We start from the raw sequence: 17,768 nt of genomic DNA on the forward strand, positions 1-17,768 counted from the left end.
GGTCCACCTGAAAATCCCCGGAGAACAAAATGGCTTTCTTGTTTTACAGGAGAGAAGGACGAGGTGTGAAGAGAAAAGAATCCCTGGAGCACCCCACAACAGGTGAGTTGGTGGAACCAGGTCCCCCAGCTGGTCTCCAGCTCCAGAGCCCCAGCCTGGATTCAATGAGATGGAGGGTTTGGGCGGCACACGGGTTTTTGCACACTTGGGTCAGTTCCCACCCAGAGGCATTACTACCTGTACCTCATCTTCCAGTTCAACCAGTCATGGGAATTACACAATTCATTTCTTGAAACTTTGTTTTTATTGATTGAACCTGGGGCACATACAAGCCAGGCAAGGGCCCCGCCACTGTATTAGACCTCACAGCCCATCCAACCTGTTTTGTGGTGGGTGGGCCCGAGTACCTAAGGGGAGATCTATCACAGGCTACAGTGGAGCGGTCCCTCCCACTCTCCATGAAGATTATCCGCACGCAGCTGGTTGGGCTTAGGAGGTCTCTCTAGGGTCCTCCCCTAACCCTGAACCCACATGTCTTCTTTGGGCCAGATTTGGGGGCCACGAGCACCGAGTGGTCCTCCTCTTGCAAAGGGGAGCTGGGCAAGTATTCTCATGTCCAAAAGGGGACTAGTGAGGAGCCTTGCTCTCATCCCACAAGTGGGTCCTGTGCTTTGTGCAAGAGCCTTCTTTGTATCCGGCAGTGCCGCCGCTCACTCACCCTTTCAGACAGTTTCAGCTCTGGGTAAGTCGTGCAATGTGCACAGTGGGATGGGTTGTGGGTGCTGCCACGATCCGCTGAATGCGAAGTCCCCATGGCGCTGAGAGTGGAAGTCCACCCGCCTGGAGGCCGGGGCGGTGATGGGGATAGGGCTGGGGTCGGGGACTGTCCGCTCTCTTTGCATCCTCCCGCAGTCTGAGAGGCTGCCTGCCCTCCGACGAACCTGTAATTTGGTCCTCCAGGCACTAGAGGGCGCCGCGTCCCCAAGCGGCCTTGCGGTTCCTTCGAGCTGCCAGAAGGTGGCGCCCTTGGACGCCGGGCGACCTCGCGATACCCGTAGTCGAGGCTGTGGCGCGTTCGTTCTTCGTTCGTTCGAGGGCGCCGGCGGCGTGGTCCACCAGGCCTCACAGTTCCCCACCGTGCGTCTTACGGGTGTGAGTGTGCAGGTGACCCGCGAGGGGCCGGGAGCACCGGTACAGGCGACTAGGCCAGGGCCAGGCTGGGCGAGCTGCAGCGGAGAACCGCCCGTGGGCCTGCTAAGCCTGGCGTGAGCGTGTGTCCGAAGGTAGGGCCGCCCGGCAGAGGCTCAGAGGAGCACGACCCAGATTTAGGCCCAAAGGAGACTCTGCTTTCCCTCACCAGGCTGGACTACTGGGGCGGCAACGCTTCCGGAGACCTGGTACCCAGACTAGCACTTCCTACCGCCTAGTGTTCCCGGCTTGTCTGCCCGCGCAGTCGTGCCCCCATCATCTTCAAACCAGTTCCTGGATGAGCGGAAGTCGTCTTTCACACCGAGGCCCAACCATCACCCATTTGCCCACAGCAGGCCCACTCTTCCCAGGGAGTGATGGAAGGGCTTCCTGAGTGTGGGGAGGGGCCCCCAGACTCCCAGGGCCATGCTACAGACGGGAGGAGGCTTGCTTTGTGCAGTTTTGAGAACACCCAGCAGGAGGAGGAACTGGCTCACCAGATACAGGCTATGGACCCCAGACCTTCAAGCCCAGCAGTAGGGGCAACCCAAGGCACAGCAATACAGGGAGGTTTCTTGTCCAAGAAGTCTCAATCACTTCCAGCTCAAAGGACTGCAGATGGGTCCAGGCACTGCCGGAGGAGCATGGTAGGGGATCCCTCCGCCCAGTCAGAGGAGCCAGCCTTCTCTGAAGTGGACAATCGCTTGTACGCTATGTCTTCTCACCTCAGCCTGACCCAGGGTGAGGATGCTAGTCGAGGAGGAGGCTTGCTAGGGGACCCAGGTTCAGGCAGAGCGCTGCCAACTGGCTTTAGCCCTTTGCCAGAGACATCATCGTCAAAGCTACTGGAGGAAGGTAAGGAGACTGGGAGACCTGTGGAGGGAGTGGGGCCCTACTCAGCCTGAACCCCTAGTCCATGAAGGGGCTTTGTGGGGGACTGTCCCAATTCAGACCTGAGCCGTTTCTCTTCTCAAGACTCTAGCGGATCCAGCGTCCCTAAGCCTGCTGCTGCTGACAGTCTCCTAGCTCAAGACCTCACCTGGGAGCTCCTGGCCAGTGGCATGGCTGCCCTACCAGGTAGCTGGGAGGACTTAGATATCTGACGTGGAGGAAGGGTGACCTAATTCTGCCAGTCTTCATTTTCTCCTCTCCGCAGGGACGCGCGATGCCGAAGGCCGAGCAGTGCTGCTTCTGTGTGCCCACAGCCCAGGTTGGCTTCATCCCAAGTGTAACAGCCATGAGTTTCTGAGTCTTTTATTCTACCTTCGAGGCATCCCCAGGTTTGAAGGAGAAACCTAGGAGTTGAGGGGTGGGGGTGGGGGCGGGGTGGAGAACGGGACACTGAGCCTGAGCTGTGACGTGCTATGATCTGTGAATCAAGCATTAAAACAAAACTCCCCATTTAGGCCTGAAGTGCAGGCCCTGGGACTGACCGTACTGGTTGATGCCCGAATTTGTTCCCCGAGCTCTTTGCTCATCAGGGGCCTCAGGCAACTACAAGTGAGTAGAGAGTTTTGGCCCCTTTCCATTTGTCTTCTGTATAGGCGAGGGGTAGGAGCTGAACTTTGATTCCTTGCAGGAAGCAGCCCCAGGATCTGTACAAGAAGTGCTGCTGTTTGGAAAGATGCCAGAAGAAATGTCCACAGGGCTTCAGGTACCGAGCCAGGTTGGCTAGGATGGAGGTGGGGAATCTTTGTCCACACATTTCCTGCACCATCCCGCCGTCTTCTGCAGTTCAAGCATCTTCCCTCTCACCAAAGCCTGCTGACCCACATTCCTCACGTGGAGTTGCCCACGTCGCTAGGAGGATGCCTATCTTACTGCCATCAAGCCTGGCTGGATTTCCGGATGGTCAGTGCGCCAGCTGGGGGTGGAAGGTTCTGGTTGGACCTGGTAGGGAGCCTTTCCTGGGTCAGCTTGACCAGGAGGAAACTGGCTGCTGTGGTCTGGAGCCTGGGAGCAACCCTGCACGTTGGTCATGCTGTCTGTCTGCTCACAGCGTCTGGAAACCCTACAGCAGAGTTGCCGGGTGGTTTGTGCCCTGCTTCGGGGGGTCATCGGCAGTATGGAGGCTGCGCAGCAGCCCGCAGAGTCCGGAGTGAGTCTCCCCTCCAAATTGCCTCAAATGTTCCCCTGACTTCCTATTTCTCTCCCTTGTCCACCAATGCATGTTGCTCCTCTCAATTACAGGAAGTTGGTCAGCTACTCCAGCAGTCACAGTCCCTCATGCAGCAGGTGTTAGAGTCGCCTCAGTTGTCATGGTTACAAAGCCAGGGAAGCCTGGAGCTGGCATGGCTGAAGCAAGGGATGGCAGAGGTGAACCTGAGCCCTGATGACAGGTAAATGCAAGCGCAGCTACCAGAACTTAGCCCAGCTCAGCCTCCTGTACGTGTGTCTGATACTCAACCAGCTGCCTCGGCACATGCTAGATGCGAGTCCCAGCATAGTAGAGAAAGGGCCTGCAGAGTGCAGGACAAGGTCGTATGCCTTCCACAGGTCTGCAGTGGACAAGGCTGATGAGCTGTATGGTCAAGTGGATGGACTGTTGCATCAGCTAACGCTGCAGAGCAACCAGCGAGTACGGACCCTAGAGCTCCTCCAAGCGCTGGAAGCCCAGGAGGGTGGGCTGCGCCAGGTGGGAACTACCTATCCAGAGTGTGTCCTGCCTGTGGTCTCAGCTGTAACTCCCACCATAGCAGCTGCCTTCGTGTGCTCCTACTTGTGTCCTCCAGATTGAAGTATGGCTACAGGAGGTGGGCTGGCCAGGACTGGAGGAACCAGTGGAACCCTCACTGGACGTGCTGCTACAGGCCCAAGGCCCTTTTCAAGAGCTGGACCAGGTTGCCCAGGTAAGTTTCCATACTTGTTCATTCTGCAGGGACTGGGGCCAGGGCCTAGGGCTGTGGCACGAGTGAAGGCAAACATCCTTTTCTCTCGGAGGTTACCATTCAGCAGAGATCAGTTGTAATCAGAGGTTCATGTATTTGCACACAAACATAAGGACGCTAGGAAGAAGCAGCATGGAAGAATAATTTGGGGATGGAGAGACGATCAAGGCTGCGAAACAGTATGTTCAGAAGTTCTGTGGCAGAGAGCCGGCATGGTGATGCACATGCCTTCAGTTCGGGCAGAGAGCCGGGCGTGGTGATGCACATGCCTTCAGTTCGGGCTCTGAAGAGGCAGAGGATTGTTGTACCAGGACTTCATAAGAGTCCCGGCCTCAAAAAAAGGGGGGCAGGCTAGAGAGATGGCTCAGTGGTTAAGAGCACTGACTGCCCTTCCAGAGGTCCTGAGTTCAGTTCCTGACACCCTCTCACAGACATACATATGTCGGCAAAACACCAGTGCAAATAAAATAATTAAAAAAAAAAAAGTCTTGTGGTAGAAGGGTGGGGTGAGGTGAAGTACATCTAGAAACTGATACTACCAAGAAGTTTAAGAAATTCCATAACCAGATTGAGTATCTAGGAAGATGACATTGGCTTCTGGGAAAATGGATGTAGGAAATCCAGTTTAGAGGTAGCTGAGTGTCTGTTAGGGATAGGTTCCAGGACATATCTTGGATAAATGTGTGGATGCTCAGGTCCCTTACATAAAGTGGTGTAGTGCTTGCAGATAGCCTATAGACATCCTTTCATACTTTTAAAATAATCAAATACTTTTTTTCCTTTGTTTTTTTTTTTTTGAGACAGTGTTTCTCTGTGTAGCCTTGGCTGTCCTGGACTTGGCTTTGTAGACCAGGCTGGCCTCAAACTCAAAGCAATCCACCTGCCTCTGCCTCCCCAACTGCAAGAATTAAAGGTGTGTGCCACTGTGTCTGGCTCTCTCAAATACCTTTAATACAAAGTTAGTTAAATCCATGAATGTGAAGCCCACATATATGGAACCTACAAATACAGAGGCCCAACTGTAATGCTTCATCTGCCTAGAATGGTAGTTAAAAAAAACAAAAAAACAAAAAAACAGACGTAGAAAATCTGTAGGACTTGATAATACAGCCATGTGAGACGGTGAAAGGACTCAGGGGATCGGGTGTTTTGATGGAAGACCTTCATGTGTCCAGTTTTAGCTGTGCTTGGGAATGAGGAAGGACTCTGGGTTTTGCCCTGGAGTCTGATGCCAGAGGAAGGATCCAAGTGTGGGATGGATCAGCAGCTGAGTTCAGCCTGTTTCTCCAGGGACAGGTCAGGCAAGGGGAGAAGCTACTGCAGCCTCTGCTTGGCTGGGAGGCTCCTGAGCTGGGGCCCCTTGCAAAGCGCTTTCTGGCCCTGAGATCCCAGCTGACGGAATTTTCCAGAGCTTTGGCCCAGAGGCGCCAGCGGTTGACAGATGCTGAGAAGCTGTTTCAGCTCTTCAAGCAGGTAGCTGAGCTGGAGGGGTTGTACCTGTCACCACCCAAACTCCAGAGTCTGAGAGCCTTCTGTCTGGCTTGCTTGTTCTCTTTTCTTCCTTTCAGTCTGATCTCAAAATTGTGAACTTCTGGATTGTAGCCTGGGACCAACGTCCCCTAGCTAGCCAGAGAGTGGGACAGGGAGCACAAGAGAAGGCGCTGGAAGCTTGCTGATGTCCTGCTTTTATGTCTCTGTGACCTTGGTGTTACAGGCCTCAACATGGATGGAGGAAGGGCAGCGGGTCCTAACAGAGCTGCAGCAGGAGCGCCCAGAGGTTGTGCTGCAGCAACTACAGCTGCACTGGACAAGACATCCTGACCTGCCCCCTGCCCACTTCCGGAAAATGTGGGCTCTGGCCACAGGCCTAGGCTCAGAAGGCATCCGCCAGGAATGCCGCTGGGCCTGGGCACAATGCCAGGACACCTGGCTGGCTCTGGATCAGAAGCTTGAGGCTGCACTGAAGCCACCATCAATGAACAGCACAGCTACCCTGCGTGTCAGGAGGGCCCCTGCTGTACCCATCATCCCTCCACTGAGGAAGGCCTATAGCTTTGATCGGAATCTGGGGCAGCATCTTGGTGATGCTGCCCATCATGGCCACTATGCAACCACTATTGCTGACTGCCACAGACCTGAGGCTGGAGGTGGTGTCCAGCCCAGATCATCCCCTTCCGTGCCTCTTTCAAACAACTCTGATTGCAGGAGCCCCAACAGGTATCAGCAGAGGGCGGGGCAGGGGGGTCAGTGGAGGGTCTTGGGTCCTGACTTCACCTACCTCGTAGGCTACAGCTAGTACTGTCAGAGATGGTGGCCACAGAGCGTGAGTATGTCCGGGCCCTTGACTACACAATACAGAACTACTTCCCTGAGCTAGATCGACCCGATGTGCCCCAGGGCCTCCGGGGCCAGCGCGCCCACCTCTTTGGCAACCTTGAAAAGCTTCGGGATTTCCACCACCATTTCTTCCTGCGTGAGCTAGAAGCTTGTACCAGGCACCCGCCTCGAGTGGCTTATGCCTTTCTGCGTCATGTAAGTTCCATAGGCCACGTGAGCTCTGGAGAGCTTTTGGACACAATACATAATGCCAGGCTCTGCACAGAGAGTACTCTGGGAGAAAGCAGACCACCGTGAGGGTACAGCTATGAGTGAGACCCACAGAAATCTCTGCCTCTTGAGGTGTTTTCACTTCATCAGGTTCAGAGATGTACAAATAAAAAGGATCATTCTAGATTACACTTAGGATGGTAATTACACCTGGGGCAGGGTTCCCAGTTTAAAAGAGAGGGTGTTTGAGCAGGGGCAAAGGAGGTGTAGAGAGTAAGTTCCAATCCCAGAAGAGAGGCCTAGTGGACATAGCATGGCTGAGAATAGTGAACACCTGAGTCCCAGAGTCCCAGAACCCTGCGAGGTGCAGAGCTGAATGTGGCAGCTGGACAGCTCCTGCAGAGCACTGGTTCTTGCTGGATCATCCGCATTCAGAGGGGTATCTGCAGGGCTAGGGAGAAGCTCCTTGCCCTGGAGCCACTTACTGGCATCTTTGTCCTCATAAGCTGAGAGAGTGGTGTAGCCTAGGTGGGGGGGATATCTTTTGGGGGCCAGTCCTCTGGCGCCTGCGCTGAGCCATGTGTCCTTGTAGAGGGTGCAGTTTGGAATGTATGCACTGTACAGCAAGAACAAACCTCGTTCTGATGCCCTGATGAGTAACTATGGTCACACCTTCTTCAAGGTAAGGAGCCTGGGACTATAGGACGAGCAGGGCTGGGGGTGGGGGTGGGGGGAAATACTCCACAACCACTCTGTTATCTCCTACTTATGTGCAGGAGAAACAGCAAGCACTGGGAGACCACCTGGACTTGGCTTCCTACTTACTCAAGCCCATCCAGCGCATGAGCAAGTACGCCTTGCTACTGCAGGAGCTGGCAAGGGCCTGTGGGGGCCCAGCGCAAGAGCTAGGTGCCCTCCAGGCAGCCCAGAGCCTTGTGCACTTCCAGCTGCGACATGGCAATGACCTGCTGGCCATGGATGCCATCCAGGGCTGTGATGTGAGTCACCCAGCCCATGTGGGGAAGCACCGTGGACACAGAAGAGAAGGGCAGGAATGGTTGGACATCTGCTCGCCTTCAACTTTGCAGGTTAACCTCAAGGAGCAAGGGCAGCTGGTGCGACAGGATGAGTTCACAGTGCGGGCGGGGCGCCACAAGTCCTGCCGTCGTGTTTTCCTCTTTGAGGAGCTGCTGCTCTTCAGCAAGCCTCGCCGTGGGCCTGCAGGCGTTGACATATTTACCTACAAGCGTTCCTTCAAAGTAAGTCCACATGACCCTGACCCCTGCCTCCTGTCCCCCACCTATGCCTCACCGAGCTCTTACCCCTGGCCATGTAGATGGCAGACCTTGGCCTCACTGAGTGTTGTGGGGAAAGCAAACTGCGCTTTGAGATCTGGTTCCGTCGTCGCAAGGCCAGGGCCCTGTTCGTGCTACAGGCCTCCAGTGTGGCCACTAAACAAGCCTGGACAGCGGATATCTCCCGCCTGCTCTGGAGGCAGGCTGTCCACAACAAAGGTGAGTTCTTGGACAAGTCCAGAGAGCATATGTCCTCCCAGGAGCCTGAGAAGGTTCACACTCAGAGGGAAGGTAAAGCTTCTTGAGTGTGTCTTGGCAGAGACTGGGATGAATCTAGTGACTTGGAAAAGCTTGGGAAGAGGGAGAGGTGCAGCAGCAGCCAACAGTGCAGGAGAAAGAACAGAGGTCTCATGCCCTAAAAGGGACGTTGTACCTTTCCCAGGGGTGCCTGGGAGCAGGGAGTCTGGTACCAGAAAGAGTCATGGCTGATCTCTGGGGTATGGGTATATAGAAAAAGCGTGTTAGATACAGCTCGGGAGGCTTCGCTTATGCCTTATTCTCTACTCAGAGGTGCGCATGGCTGAGATGGCATCCATGGGTGTGGGGAACAAGGCCTTCTGGGACATTGCCCCCAGTGAGGAAGCTATCAATGACCGCAGTATCGACTATGTCCTAAAGAGACGAGGTGAGGAGTTGGGTAGGTGTTCTACAGGGGATGGGAGTGAAGAGTGGGCATCCCACAGGGGGCGGGAATGAGGAGAGGGCGTCCTATGGGCACAGGAATGAGGAGTGAGCATCCTATGGGAGTGGGGGTGAGGAGTGGGCATCTCACAGGGGGTGGGAGTGAGGAGTAGGCATCTCACAGGGGGTGGGAGTGAGGAGTGGGCATCTCACAGGGGGTGGGAGTGAGGAGTGGGCATCTCACAGGGGGTGGGAGTGAGGAGTGGGCATCTCACAGGGGGTGGGAGTGAGGAGTGGCATCTCACAGGGGGTGGGAGTGAGGAGTGGGCATCTCACAGGGGGTGGGAGTGAGGAGTGGGCATCTCACAGGGGGTGGGAGTGAGGAGTGGGCATCTCACAGGGGGTGGGAGTGAGGAGTGGGCATCTCACAGGGGGTGGGAGTGAGGAGTGGGCATCCTATGGGGGTGGGAGTGAGGAGAGGGCATCCTATGGGGGTGGGAGTGAGGAGGCCATATGGACTTTTATCTCTCCTTGCCTGTGCTTCCCTGGCTACCTCAGGCCAGACTGGGCTCTGACCTGCCCCTTTCCTACACAGATGTTCGCTCTAGGGCCTCCATTGCTGTGGCCCCACTTGACTATGACAACCCCTATCTGGGTGCCTTGGGATCCCTTCCTGGAGACCGTGCCTCTTGCTCTGTTCTGGGGTCTCTGAATCTGCACCTGTACAAAGATCCAGCTCTTCAGGGTGTTCACTGTTCCCTGTATCCACCCAACTTCCCGGAGGAGGCCATGCTGGATGCTGAGGCGGAGCTGGGCAGCCAGCCCTCCTTGAGTATGTGTGGTCTTAGTCAGAGGCGGGAGGCATGGCTTGGGCCTCCTCTGCTGACAGCTCACCTAGTCTCCTCTTTAGCTCCTGAGGAATCAGAGGTCTCATCCCAGTGCCCATCAGTCAGTGGCTCTAGTGGTTCTGACAGCAGCTGTGTGTCAGGGCAGGCCCTGGGCAGAGGCCTTGAGGACTTGTCCTGTGTGAGTGTCACCTTTTGCCTTATGCCTACCAGCCCATCCCAACCTGCCTGGTGCCTTTTCTTTAGGGGAGATGGAAACGGGTGGGTCAGGGCCATTTCCCAGAGGACCCCATCTCCACCCCTAGAACCAAAGAAGTAAAGCATTCATGTTTGACTTGGCACCATAGGTTTGAATCCGGCTTGAAGACAAACAGTAGATACGGCAGCCAAGGAGCACCACGCCTCTGGATCTACTCTAACCGGTGCATGGCTGGCTCCTGGGCCATCTCCCTCCCCACCCCTCATCCCCAGTAGGAATAGCCTTGTTGATTCCCCTGTCTGATGCATGCAGCCACCAACTGACTGGCCTAGGGCCTCTGGGAGGGCATCTGGCTGCACAGCCTAAATAAGCACCTGGATTCCAAGCTCCTGGGATCCATCTTCTGTCCCCTCTCCAGCTACAACCCCAGTTGTAAGTTAAGGACAGGATGGGACAGAAGTTGAGTATTTCAAAACTCCAGACTGTTAGAGTACTATGGAGCTCTGAGAAGTCATGAGGGACACCAGTGGGTTCTCCTCAACCCTTGAACTTAATGCTGATCTCACCAAATACAGGGCTAGCATGCCCCCACAGGCCCCGCATTCTTGAGTTCCTTGGCTCCCCATTTGCAGCCTCTTGTTTTCTGGCCGGCTTGGTTATTTTGACTTGATGCTCTTTGAACAGCTGTCAATTAGAGTTGGCTACTGGTTCCACTGGCCATTGACAGTGCTGTCTCAGAGGAGTCTAGACAGTTATCTTGTGATTTACTCTTTTATTTGTTTATAATAAAGAACAGAGTGATTTCTGTCGTTGCCTGAGCCTTGAGCAGGTCGTCTGTGGGACCCACATCTCTGGGTACTCTATCCTTCTTGTAAGTACTTGCCCAGGACTGAGTAAGAGACCGACCTAGACAGGCCCCTCTGGATGAGAAGGTCCACGCAGCGGCCATATTTTCTGGCGAAAGGCAGTGTGAGCTGCAAGGAAAGGCCTATCTTATTCCTGATTTCTCGGCCACTCTTCTATTCTAGCTCTGCGTGAGGGACTCCCTCCTCTGGGTAGGGGAAAAGAAAGAGAAAGCCTTATAGGGACCCTTGGTACTCTAAACTCAGTTCTGCTGTAAAACATTTCATAGGACTCTGGCTACCAGAGAACTGAGCAAAATGACAGTAAAAGATGTGTTTGCTGATGCTGTGTCCACTTTCTAGCCCTAGATGCTCGTTTTATCTTTATAAACAACATACAAGCTAGAGAGCTACCAGTAATTGGGTAGTCAAGTGTTTAAAGGGAATGACACTATCATTATATACTTGATTATAGAAGCCAGCTTACTGAGAAATTTGCTAAATCTTTCACACATAAAATGCTGAAATTATACTACAGAATCAGAAAAGAATTAAAGTCTTGATTGATCTACAAAATGAGCTCAAGGCCAGAGTAGACAGTTCAGCTACACTGTGTCTCAAACTCCAAAAGGGAGGGGGCTGGGATATGGGCACTTGCCTGGGTGCGCGAGGCCCAACCAGGCTCAGTCACCTATACAGCAAAGCCAAACTGTGTGGGGAAATCTCAACCCTGAGCCCTTCTTCCGTCCTTATTGAACATCCTTTTTTCTTTACAAAAAAAAAAAAAAAAAATGTTTTTTAGTCAAGCATTGTAGTGTAGGCCTTTTATCTCAGCCCTGGGAGGCAGAGGCAGCCTGATCTACCAACATAGTGAGTTCTAGGATAGCCAGGTCTACATAGGGAGACCCTATCTCATTCCCCCGCCAAAAAAAAAAAAAAACAAAAAACAAAAAAACCCTCAAAATGCTTTTAGAAAATACTTTAAGGGGCTGGGGAAGATGGCTCTGGTTAGGAGTACTTGTTACTCTAGCAGAAAACTGGGGTTTGGTTTTCAGCATCGCATGGTGACTAACAATTGTAACTCCTGTTTCCAAGGGTCCCACAGCCTCTTCTGCCCTCTGAGGGCACTGCATGCACACAGTGCACAGTCATGTAGGCAGAAACCCTCATACACATAAAATAAAAACAAATCCTAAAAAATGCTATAGAGGGACTTAAGTATAAAAAAAGTCTGGTGACATCATAGCTAAGGAGGGCAGCTAGCTGTTACTGGCTGTAAAGTCTGACTCCGTGCCCATACGTTTGAGTTCGCATGTGCTTTCCAAGCATGGCCAGGGTAGTGGGGGTTGAAGGCAGACTTGGTGTCATTAGAGGAAAACTATAAAAGCAGCTTTCCGAAATGTCGCTTTTTGACTAGTCTTGAGTGGTTAATTTCAGCCATCGACCTCTGCGGGACTAGGGACCACAGACTTAGCTGGCTAGTTTTCTGGATGACAGCACTGGCCTGGCAGCAACAGTATCCATGTGAAGCAGTCACAAAGTTGCCATTCCCTATATAGGGCAGGTAGGCCTCACCTCTACCCAGCTGTACAGACGCTCCTGCGTGTGCCGGTCATCCTTGAAGCCAGCGATGGCCAGCAAATCCACCACAAACTGCTTGGGGCTGACGTTCAGGGTCTGCCAAGAGAGCCTACAGTCAGGCTGGGCCATGAGCAGCTCCCAACTTGTGTGTTCTCATCCCTGCCTTTTCAGCCCCTCTGCTGTCACTGGCTACTTCCCTTCATCCTCTCATCCTACGCTACGTATTGCAAGAGCAGGGGATATGTGAGAGGAAACAAGGCACTCCAAGGCCTGTCACACATACCCACAGCCGGTAGGCCAGGGACACCACCTTGGCTGTGGTCGCCTTGGGGTCCTTTTGCCTGATGGAGTCCAAGATGATGTCAGTCAGGAAGCGGTGGCACTTCTGTGCGTAAAACATCTCTTCCCAGGACAGGGAGAAGCTCAGGAAGGTCACTTCTGCGAAGGACAAAGAGTGGGGAGGGCTAAAGCTGCCCACAGCTGAGGCCTTAGAGGCAACCACGGGGCAGGGGAGGTGCAGCGCTCTCAAGGGGTGTTCACTCTTAACATCCTGAGTTGGGCTTCATCTTCACAGCAAAGTACAGGGCCTGGCATGGCTGCAGAGCCTCACCTGGAGGCTGGGGGCTGGATGTGAGTTGTGTGTGCTTGATGTTATCCATCTGGGTAGTGTAGATGATGCTGTCTTCAAAGAACAGGCAAGAGCCGTCACTACCCACCACTGGGGGGTGGGTCACTTTGAGGATGACCCCCGGGTTGTCTGTCCCATTAACATTAGGCAGCGGCTGCTCAGGGCCAGGGTTTTCTGTGAAAATAGAGAAGAGCTTCTTCTTAGGCTTGGGAGCCTAGACTCAGTGCAACAGAGAAGAGTCTTCATTGACAACTTCCAGGATTCTCCTGATTTTTGGAAGTGGTACCCTGGCCTTGCCACTTCATTGCCCTGGCACTGTTGCAAGCCCAGTCCTAAATTTCAGCACTCTAAGAATCTTCAAGTTAAGACTAGTATCAAATATTACCAGCAAAAGCCCAGTGAGAGACTTGGAAGCTATAAAACTAAAACGTGAGCAGACCTTTCTGGGCGGCCTTTCTTTCTTTCTTTTTTTTGTTTTGTTTTGTTTTGTTTTTGTTTTTTGTCCTTTGATTTTTGTTTTTTTCAAGACAGGGTTTCTCTGTGTAGCCTTGGCTGTCCTGAACTCACTTTGTAGACCAGGCTGGCCTCGAACTCACAGCAATCCGCCTGCCTCTGCCTCCCGAGTGCTCGGGTTAAAGGCGTGTGCTACCACGCCCGGCCCTGGGCAGCCTTTCATGCTTCTCTACTCTGGAAGAATAGGATGTGTTACTGCAAAGCTTGACAGGCCAACGTATGACTCACAGAGTCCAAGAAGGCCTCTAAGCAGGGCTTAGGGTACTAGAAAGGAAGATGATAAGAGTGATGTAGGAGGGAGTTCTGAAGGCAGAAATAATATAATATGGCACTTCGCAGCTGACTTTGCTGGGCTGTCTTCCCACCACTGGCCACAAACTTTCTTAAGCTCAGTCTCCAAAAGGCCCTCCTTAAAGGGCCTTAACATCTCACATGCTGTGCATGCCTTCCCAGAGGTCTGTTTACTTTGTTCACCCACTTGATTAAGGCCACTTTCACTTGCTCCCAGCCAACCTAGATACCTGGCCTCTCAGTGGCACCTCTGTCTCCCTGCTGTCCTCCAGTGCTCCACCTCCTTTACCTAGCCTGGAATGCACCCATGCTGCTGAGAGTTTGCCTCCTATGACCACACTTCCTCTGCCCCTGCATAAGTTTCAGAAACATACACCTGATCATATATGCTCCCTTAAAAAAAATCTCTCATGGGTGTTCATCCCTATTAAGGTCAGAACAGAACTCTACATTCTGAACTTGACCCAAAGACCTGGGCTGACGACTCCTGCCTTCAGCATCACTTGTACAGCTTGTGCCCTGGGACCAGGCCTCCAGCCAGAGCAGTGCCTGTACCCCACAAACACCCTCACCGTCCTCCTCCCTGCCTGCTGACTCCCCGGTGGCTGGCCTCATTTGTATTCCTATTTCCTAGGTTCTCCTTTCCCACAATGCTCATCACTTCACCTAACATGACCTCTTGGTTCCTCAAGTCAACAAGCGCATGTACCATTCATGCCAGTACCCACTGCCTGGCACAGAGTTGGCCTCACTGAGTAGGAGGTTCTGCTCTCTGTAGTCTTAGCCAGGAAAGCTGTTTTCTGTTGGAATGAGATTTGGGTCAAGGATGGGGCAAGACTTACCTCTCTCCTTAGGCCTCTGTTTGCTCCAGTCCTTTAGGGTAACAGTTCTTTTTGTGGGGAAGTATGGCTTAAAAGTTGGCTCTGGACCCTTGTCTTTCACTCCAGCTGCGGGCCCAGGCTGGGCACCAGCATCCTTCTCTGAGGATACAGAATGAGCTTTCCAGGCAGCTGAGGTACAAGGTTGGGAAGCAGCCTCACTTCCTGAGGGGACGTGCAGGGTAGCCTCCTCCAAAGAGCTGCTCCGGGAGGCTGTCAGGGGCTGGAATTCCCACTGTTTACAGTTGGCCATGTCCCATTCCCTTACCAAAGAGATGAGTTTTTGCATGGGGGTAACAGGAGGCTCTTTGGCGTCCGATTTCTGTGTGAGGTTTATAGTGGTGCACTTCTTCTTGGGAGGACTCTCAGAGTGACCTCCCCAGTGCCTTGGGTTGGCACATAAGCCAGAACATTGTGAATATGTGCTGGGATTGCCCCCCCTCTTGGCATTTCTGCACAGTGAGACCTGAATAGTCCGGGTATACTGTTCAGCCTCTTCCATCTGGCTGGACCTGGGCAGGTTCCCTTTGGCCTTGCTCCATGGAGTCCTGTCACTGCATTCTTGGAAGTCCGCAGGCATGCAAGCTGTGGCCTGGGGAGGGAGGGGCAGATACCTGTGGGCCTGTTGGACATTATCAAAGTCTTCCCCTTAAACCAGCCTTTAAGACAATCTGTTCACTCAGAACAATGCTCTCCCCTGAGATGGATCACCATTTATGTTTATTCGGTCTGAAAGGATATGGTACCAGCCCAGGCAACTTTTATGTTTGAAAGGGAGAGATTGTCATTCCAGGCCCCAAGTGGCTAGCACACCCCTGTGCCTCCTCGGGGTTCAGAACCAGCTCTTATACTACTAACACATCTGAGCCCTGCTCCTCCTACACCAGCCCCCCAGCAGCTGGGCCTGCCCCTTGAGCCCTGTGGTGGTGACGTTTAAGGACAACACCAACCAAAGAAAGCTGGGGCTTACTTCCTTGGCATCTCTGCTAAACTCCACCATTGGTCCTGTCCCTTCTGTTACCACATGCAGCTTCCTAATGGGAAAAGCTTCTTCATTTTCAGATTCTTTTTCCTGAGTCCATGACCTATAGAGACCAAGAGGGCTGGGTTAGTGAGAGGAAGCTTCAGTCAGCCTGTCACCCATTGGCTGGGGATAATTAGAGACAGAGGATTTACAGGGCTTCAGATAGGACGCCAGCTAATACTGACGCATTTCACCAACCTCCTCTCCCAGGTATGAGCAGAGTAGGTACCACTGGCAGGTGAGAACATTTCTCTCTCTCTCTCTCTCTCGCTCTCGCTCTCGCTCTCTCTCTCGTGAGAACATTTCTAAGAATAATTTGTAAAGGTCCAAATTCCAAACATGGAATTCAGAGTGAAGTTTGCTTACTTGAATGCCTCACATTGGGCAAGGGCTTCTGAGAGTGCTGGAATATGATACTCCTCCACCTCCTGGCAGAAGAGAGGCCATTCTCTGCAAATGACAAGGACATGGTAGATTGGGGAGAGGGGAGACATGAGCCCCTGAAGGATTTGCCTTGAACAATAATGCCCGTGTTGAAAATAATAGAACCCCCTCCCAAAAGGCTACAACCAAGGGTTGGTTCTTCTTTGCTATGGAGAGTTTCAGCCTTAGTGGCTTTATCATCTCATTTACTGGGTTAGCTTACTTAAATTCTGATGGTAAAAACAGTTTTCCAAGTCTCAGGAAGTTGAGAATGTGTCGGAACATTTGGCCATCACCGTGGATGAGCAAGGTGTGTCCGTAGGTGATCCAGTATACTCTTTGTGTGTTTGATAGAAGTTCTGGATACTAGAGGAGGGTGTTACACATCAGAATCAGCCCCTAAGGCCTTGTTGTTTAATAAGGAGCAGGCTTGGGGACTTCCGTCTCCCTGTATGTTGGCCATAGGGAAACAAAGTAGAGAATCTAGGGAGAAGCACATTGCCTCTGCTTTAGCAATGGAGGTGACAGGAGTGGGGAATGGGGGTCCCTCTTCCTGCTCCCTTCTTGGACTAGGCCCCTCCACCCACGCTCCTGAGGCCTTCCAAATATGCTGCTCATCACGTTTCTATCAGAGAATCAGAGTGTTCTTGGTAAGGGAGTTGGGGAAAGATTCTTATGCTAAGCAGTACTGGAAGCGGCTGTGTGAAGGTCATGTGACAAGCCCCAAGGATGTTCAGGTGGGAAAGCCAGGGAAGACAGCTGAGGCTAGTGGTACCTTCATCAGGGTCTGCAGGGTGGTTGCATACCAATGGCTTCCAACATAAAGCTTGATGATCTGTTGGGGTGAATATATAGTGATTCCTGCTGTCCATTCCTCATCTGTGGAAATCAACCAGAGGGAACATTGTAAGACCAGAAGGAAAACTAGTAGGGGTTTTCGGTCAGTAGTGTTTGCACAGTAAGACTCCATACCCTTAAAACTCATATCATCTTGCCTCTCTGAGAAACAAAAACCCTGGACACAAACCTTTCCTGGTGCTCACATGCTTCTAGGAGAGTGAGATGGACTGCCTGCCATCTTGGGTGAGGAGGGAAGACTCTGGAATTCTAATTCCAAAGGCACTGTTCTTTCTTCACCCTACCCATCTTCCCCACAAGCCAGTATGCTGCCCCTGTCCATCTAGACTGCCAGCTCCCTCTGGTCTGTGGCTGGTAATACCCTAGCTGTGCAGCTGTTCATGTGCCCACTCAGAATGGAGCTAGGAGTCCCTCTCTTTGTACAGAGTTAGGTAGTAAACTCCAGAAGACAGGAACTGAACCCAAGCTGCTGACTTTTATGCTTCTTCCACTGTCTATTCCTGTCCTGGTATATGGCAGCGCTCAGCAAATGTTGAATGTTACTGAGTGATAGTAATATAGTTAAGCTTTACATAAAAACTTGTTAATAAGAGTTTATTAACTAGCTGCATAGTGGTACACACCAATCCCAGCACTTGGGAGGTGGAGGCAGGTGGGTCTTTGTGAGTTCAAGGCTAGCCTGGTCTACAAAGTGGATTCCAAGACTGCCAGGGCTACATAGGGAGACCATGTCTCAAAAGAAAATTATTAGCTTGTGAAAATAACATTGGATTTAGACTCACTTAGACCCTAGTTTGCCCACTGTGTAATTATAATTTGCGCAAATTCCTCCTTGTTCCTCTGCTCTATTCTAAATGGATTCATGGACCATTTCTCCATGCCTGGCTGTGAAAAACAAATGGCAGCTCATATTAGCTCCCGAGACTAGGACAGGCATGCCCTTGGGATCTGTGCAGGCCCAGATGCAGCATCCCTGTCCGTTATTTTGAGATATAGTGTGGAATTGGAGGTGAGGAGAGGGCACTTAACATGGAAGTTTTCCTTTAGAAAAAAATCATAAATATTGGCCTACTGTTCCTTCCTCTTC

The 17,768-nt window shown here is 52.4% G+C and overlaps 2 protein-coding genes across 2 annotated transcripts in view; one reads left to right on the forward strand and one right to left on the reverse strand.

The window, feature by feature from the left end:
- Positions 1-1,064: 1,064 nt before the first annotated feature.
- On the forward strand, positions 1,065-9,827 carry Plekhg4 (pleckstrin homology and RhoGEF domain containing G4). The gene is given in 20 exon segments (XM_051168962.1): positions 1,065-2,023; positions 2,102-2,265; positions 2,345-2,468; positions 2,595-2,688; positions 2,768-2,842; positions 2,923-3,039; positions 3,188-3,286; positions 3,379-3,527; positions 3,685-3,823; positions 3,921-4,037; positions 5,367-5,549; positions 5,791-6,293; positions 6,362-6,608; positions 7,216-7,305; positions 7,400-7,621; positions 7,712-7,882; positions 7,960-8,137; positions 8,487-8,603; positions 9,195-9,431; positions 9,510-9,827. Coding segments are annotated over 20 exon segments (3,738 nt in total). The 5' UTR covers positions 1,065-1,565; the 3' UTR covers positions 9,764-9,827.
- A 302-nt stretch (positions 9,828-10,129) lies between these two features.
- Positions 10,130-17,768, reverse strand: part of Kctd19 (potassium channel tetramerization domain containing 19) — a 29,046-nt gene continuing 21,407 nt past the window's right edge. The window contains exons 8-16 of the mRNA XM_051168850.1: positions 16,599-16,702; positions 16,047-16,189; positions 15,767-15,850; positions 15,347-15,461; positions 14,341-14,968; positions 12,677-12,868; positions 12,350-12,504; positions 12,061-12,162; positions 10,130-10,617 (exon numbers count right to left, since the gene is read on the reverse strand). Of these exons, the coding sequence (XP_051024807.1) occupies positions 10,504-10,617; positions 12,061-12,162; positions 12,350-12,504; positions 12,677-12,868; positions 14,341-14,968; positions 15,347-15,461; positions 15,767-15,850; positions 16,047-16,189; positions 16,599-16,702 (1,637 nt within the window). The 3' untranslated portion in view covers positions 10,130-10,503. The remainder of the gene's footprint in view (positions 10,618-12,060; positions 12,163-12,349; positions 12,505-12,676; positions 12,869-14,340; positions 14,969-15,346; positions 15,462-15,766; positions 15,851-16,046; positions 16,190-16,598; positions 16,703-17,768) is intronic.

The sequence above is a fragment of the Acomys russatus genome, chromosome 26, assembly GCF_903995435.1.
Source record: "Acomys russatus chromosome 26, mAcoRus1.1, whole genome shotgun sequence".
NCBI lineage: Eukaryota > Metazoa > Chordata > Mammalia > Rodentia > Muridae > Acomys > Acomys russatus.